The sequence below is a fragment of the Colobus angolensis genome, unplaced genomic scaffold (assembly GCF_000951035.1).
Source record: "Colobus angolensis palliatus isolate OR3802 unplaced genomic scaffold, Cang.pa_1.0 Scaffold4, whole genome shotgun sequence".
In the NCBI taxonomy this organism is placed as follows: domain Eukaryota; kingdom Metazoa; phylum Chordata; class Mammalia; order Primates; family Cercopithecidae; genus Colobus; species Colobus angolensis.
In genome coordinates, this window is record NW_012117376.1 from 4,152,799 (window position 1) to 4,157,649 (window position 4,851).

The following is a 4,851-nucleotide window of genomic DNA, read 5'->3' on the forward strand; positions in this document are numbered from 1 at the left end:
AAAAAAAAAAAAAAAAAAAAAAAAAAAAAAATGAGGACGCCTTTCCTGAAGCCCCCAGGAGGCTTCCCTTCATGTCTACTGCCTGAAACTGTCACATGTCCATGCCTACACCAGTCAATCACGAGGGATTTGGGACCATTGTTTTTGGTCTCAATCACAATCATGATTCACCCCTGGAGCTAAGATCCACCTCCGCTGAAGCACAGGGCGCCATCTAAGAGAAAGATGGCTACCTGAATAGAGATTCTATTTGGAATGAGGAAGGGGCAATGGGAAAAGTTGTTGAGTGGGCAGCCCACAGTGTCCACGACACTCACCCAGTAGACTATAAACTGCACAAGGAGTAGTGTATGTAACAGGTTACATCTTTTCTGACTATTGCATCCCCAGTGCATAGCCCATTGCCTGATACAGAGTAGATGCAACAGTATTTGTTGAATGAATAAATGAATGAATTCATGACTAAACTGGAAGAGCCTAGGGCAGGGGTTCACGACTAGTATCGCTAGCCCGAGGCTTCATCAGTTCTTAGAACTCAGGAGACCACCAGCTCCCACCTCCACCACCAGCTCCAAGAACAGGCAGGATTGGCAGAATTATTCTCACTTTATTTCTGGAGACATTTAATCAGATGCAGTAACACTGATTCCAGGCAAGGGCAGGGGGCATGGGTACCCCTGAAGCAACCAGTATCCTGTGGCCCAAGGTGTCCCCCATCCCCAGACCTGGGATCCCCCTCAGTTACAGTTAAATAGAGAGAGGAAGATCTCCCCAGGGGGCTTTGCGGGGAGGGTCTGCCTCCTGCACCCACCCTCTCCACGCAGAGGAGTCTGAGCACAAGCTATTTACAGTATTCACATCCACTGTACCCCACCAAACCAAGGCAAATACTACAGGTGGCCCCTCCCCAAGGGAAGAGGCCAGAGAGGCTGTGAGTGTATGTGTGTGTATGGGGGAGAGGGGATGTCTGCGCGTGCGAGCACACAAATGCACTGAGGGGCAGATCTGGCTCCGGCCAAAGAGACATCAGTCTATAAGGTGCAGATTAAAAACAACAGAGAGGACCCACCCCCAGGGGCCCAGGCCACTTCCATCTTTGCTCTTTTTCTCCTCCAGACATCCTGGTAGGTGATGCAGAGGAGCCCTCACAGCTGTGCCCAGATCGAAGGCAAACCCTCTTAAAGGACTTCTGGGGAAAAAGGGGAAAGGAAACAGTCAGGGCAAGCAGCACCCAAACCCAGATAGCTGGGGGTCTTCAAGGCGGAGCAGGAGAGGAGGCCTGGCAGAGCCAGAAGAGAAGGCAGGGCTAGGGAGTACAGGGAAGGCTGCTGGGAGAAATAGAGCTGGGTCCAGGAATCAGGAGACCTACCTGTGACCTGCGGGGACTGCACCACAGCTTTCTTGAGGAAGGCTTCTGCCTCTGCAAAGGGCAGGAGTGCCTCTGGTGTTCGGCTCAGACTCTTGTCCCCAGAGGGTCCCTTGGGGGAGAAGCCATTCTCCTGGTGTGCTGGGAGAGGCTGCAGGCCATTCACCAGGGACCCTGGCAACTCCTTGCTTGGGAGACTGTGGATGCAGAGGCCAAGGCTCAGCAGCTCACCTCCCAGGAAAGCCCAGACCACCCCACAGCTCCAGCTGCAGTCTGCCTCCCTGCTCAGGGACCCTGGGATTGGAAGCCGGTACCTCCACTGAGGCTCCTGTGGGGGCTCCTCTTTCTGCACAGCCTCCTTCTGCAGCCCTGGGGGCCGAGCCTCCACAGCTTTCACAGGTTCTGTCACAGGGAAAGAGGCGCCATCAGCCAAGGGCTGGCAAGAGAGGTGAGGATGGAGGAGGAGGGTGGCAAAGGGAAAGGAGGCGAGGGGAACGGGCGCTTTACCTGGGCTGGAACCGTTGGCGTTGGCCTCCTTGCTGTCCTGCTTCTGCTTTGAAGAGGAAGAGCAGTCAGGCTCAAGGGACAGCCGGTCTTACCCACTTAGGACTGAGTTCTGCCCTCCCCTTGCCCGGGCCGCGGCGGCCTCCCCGACAGCCCCGCTCTCCTTGGCCATAGATGCCTTTCCGCAGCCTCCTTTTCCCACCCTGGCCCCCACGCCCAGCACTGCCCTTCGGGGAAATTCTGACCTTGGTTTCAGAAACTTCTGACTTCCGAGTCCTCTTCATGATCTCCTCCAGACGCTGTTTGGAGGCCGCATATCAGTTAGTCTCGAGCCCCGCCCCTAATCCTAAACCTCCCACCAGCCAGCCCTGGCCTTGTGGTCTTAGGGCCTCCCAGTTCATAGTAGCCCTCTCCAGGACAGGAACTGGAATCTGCCCCAGCGGTTTTCCGTCCCACCCGCTCTAAGCCCAGGCCCGCCCACAAATCCCCGCCCACGTCCGCACACCTTTCTGCGCTCTTGCCGCTCCTGCTCCTGCTGCTGGAAGTGCTTTTCCCGCTCCAGACGCTGCCGCTCCGCCTCTTCCCGCGACCGAGCTTCGGCCTCCTCTTTCTGCCAAAGACCCCTATGAGCGTGGGGCACCTGACTCCAGCCTTCCCGGCCCGCGGCGCCCGCGCCTAGCCGCCTCCCGCCCGCCCGCCGGGGGCACCTGCTTCTGCAGCCGCTCCTGCTCCTCCTGCTCGGCCTGCGCCTTCTCTCGTGCCTCCTGCTCCTCCCGCCTCCGTGCCTCCGCCTCCCGCTCCGCCCGGGCCTCGGCCTCCCGCGCCAGCTGCTCCTCTCGCATTCGCCTGGGGGACGGAGCAAACGGCTCAGGCTCGGACTCTGCTTCTTCTCCAGCGCCCACGAGGGCCCCCTCAGCCCCCGAGGCGCACTCACTTGTCTCTTTCTGCCTGCAGCCTCCGCTCCTGCTCCTCGCGCTCCCGCTGCTCCCGGGCCTGGCGCCGCTTCTCAGCCAGGAGCCGAGTGGCTTCTTCTCGGTCTGTGGTGCCGGCCATTGGTTTGCTAGGGGTCACCGGGGGAGCAGGGGCTGGGGGTGAGGTCAAGACAGCAGCGTCTGGAGGGGGATCCGGGACCAGGCGTCAGTCAGCACACCCACGCAGGCACCGCCAGCATCCCTTCCTGCTGTCAGCTCCCAGCGGCCTGTGTTGTGGGCCTGGGACTGCTGAGGGCAGGCAAGACGTCTCCTCTTTCCATGTCCCACTCCCAGTCCTCAGGCATCTCTGGCGGCCCACATCCCCACGCAGGAGAAGCTGGCTCCTCTCGCTCGGCTCACCCCTCCCCTCTCTTCATGCCTACCTGCAGGGGTCTCCGCGGGGGGCTGCTCCTTCTGGGGCGGGGATGGGGTGGGCGAGGGCGCGGGAGAAGGTGCCGGTGAGGCTGGGGCTGCTGGCTCCTTCTCGTCACTGGCCCTGCACTTGCTCTGGCTCTTGTCCTCGGGCCCTGCGGCACTGGGGCTCTCCTTTGCCTCCTCCTTCCTCCGAACCCGCCCTTTGGGGGATGCAGTGGTGCCTCGGGGGGACGGTGGCTTTGGAGGCAGAGTGTGGCCCGGCCCTGGGCTGGGGCAGGGGGAGGCAGGCCTGTGCCAGGATGTGGAGGGAGAGGATGGCCGGGCCTTGGATTTGGGGCTAAGAGAAAAGGGAAAAGGGAAGAGTTAGGAGACACACACATCCACATGCTGAGAACTTGTCCCTTCCTCTGGGAGGTGCCCCCTCCTCCAGCCTACATCAGTACCGCTCCCCCTTGCTCTCACAGAAACGCACCATTCCCTTTTAGATTATATACCCCAGTTTGTAATGACATATGTTTCTGTGGGATTGACTATTGTCTGTGCCCCACCAATAGCCTGTAAGCTTAATAAGAGAAAAAAACCACGCCTGGGTTAGCTCAGCAACTTGTCCTCAGCACCTTGAGTGCTACCTGGAAGGTCCATTCATTCAGCAGGTTTTGTTGTTGTTTTTAAGACAGAATCTGGCTGTCCCCCAGGCTGGAGTGCAGTGGCATGATCCTACCTAGCTCACTGCAGCCTCGACCTCCTGGGCTCAAACAATCCTCCCCTTGGCCTCCCAAAGTGCTGGGATTACAGGCGTGAGGCACTACCCTTGCCTTCAGTAGGCATTCACTGAGTGGTTACCAGGTGCCAGGCACTGTTTTAGGTGATGTGGTACTTCAGTAACCAAAATACTTAAAAAAAGAAAAAAAGAAAACAAAATTAAAAAAAAAATGGAGGCTGGGTGAGGTGGCTCACACTCACACGTGTAATCCCAGCACTTTGGGAGGTCGAGACAGGTGGATCACCTGAGCTCAGGAGTTTGAAATCAGCCTGCACAACGTGGCGAAACCCCCCTCTACCAAAAAAACAAAAAATTAGCCGGGTGTGGTGGCGCGCCTGTAGTCCCAGCCACTTGGAAGGCTGAGGTGGGAGGATAGCTTGAGCCCGGGAGGTCGAGGCTGCAGTAAGCCGAGATTGTGCCGCTGCACTCCAGCCTGGGTGACAGAGGGAGACCCTGTCTCAAACAAACAAAAAAACAGAGAGAAATTTGCCCTCAAGGAAGTTGCATTCTAGAGGTGGGATGCCCAATAAATATTTGTGGGTGATGAATAAATAACCCGGTGAGGGGCAGGGTCCCTCGCACCGCCCGCGCCCACCTGAGCTCAGAGGCGGCGCTGGCGGAGAGACGGGTGCGCGGGGAGGCGGGCAGCGACTGGCGCTTCTTGAGGCTGCGCTCCCGGGCTAGGGCACTCTTCTCCTTCTCATTTTCCCGCTCCTTGTCCTTCTTCTCCTTTTTCTGCACCTGGCAGGGAAGAAGGAACGGAAGAGGAGAGTAGAAGTCAGCAGCGCCCGCGTTCCCCAGTTCCAGGCTGCCTGTCCCACCTGCGCGGCCGCTAAAACCAGTCGAGCCACTCACCGGCGAGGCCTCCGGCC

At 58.6% G+C, this 4,851-nt stretch overlaps 1 protein-coding gene across 1 annotated transcript in view; it reads right to left on the reverse strand.

The window, feature by feature from the left end:
* Positions 1-587: 587 nt before the first annotated feature.
* MAP7D1 (MAP7 domain containing 1) overlaps positions 588-4,851 on the reverse strand; it is a 10,076-nt gene continuing 5,812 nt past the window's right edge. The window contains exons 7-16 of the mRNA XM_011955322.1: positions 4,575-4,829; positions 3,225-3,553; positions 2,805-2,982; positions 2,578-2,716; positions 2,376-2,480; positions 2,116-2,169; positions 1,874-1,916; positions 1,681-1,768; positions 1,370-1,563; positions 588-1,189 (exon numbers count right to left, since the gene is read on the reverse strand). Coding sequence (XP_011810712.1) covers positions 1,179-1,189; positions 1,370-1,563; positions 1,681-1,768; positions 1,874-1,916; positions 2,116-2,169; positions 2,376-2,480; positions 2,578-2,716; positions 2,805-2,982; positions 3,225-3,553; positions 4,575-4,829 — 1,396 coding nt within the window. The 3' untranslated portion in view covers positions 588-1,178. The remainder of the gene's footprint in view (positions 1,190-1,369; positions 1,564-1,680; positions 1,769-1,873; positions 1,917-2,115; positions 2,170-2,375; positions 2,481-2,577; positions 2,717-2,804; positions 2,983-3,224; positions 3,554-4,574; positions 4,830-4,851) is intronic.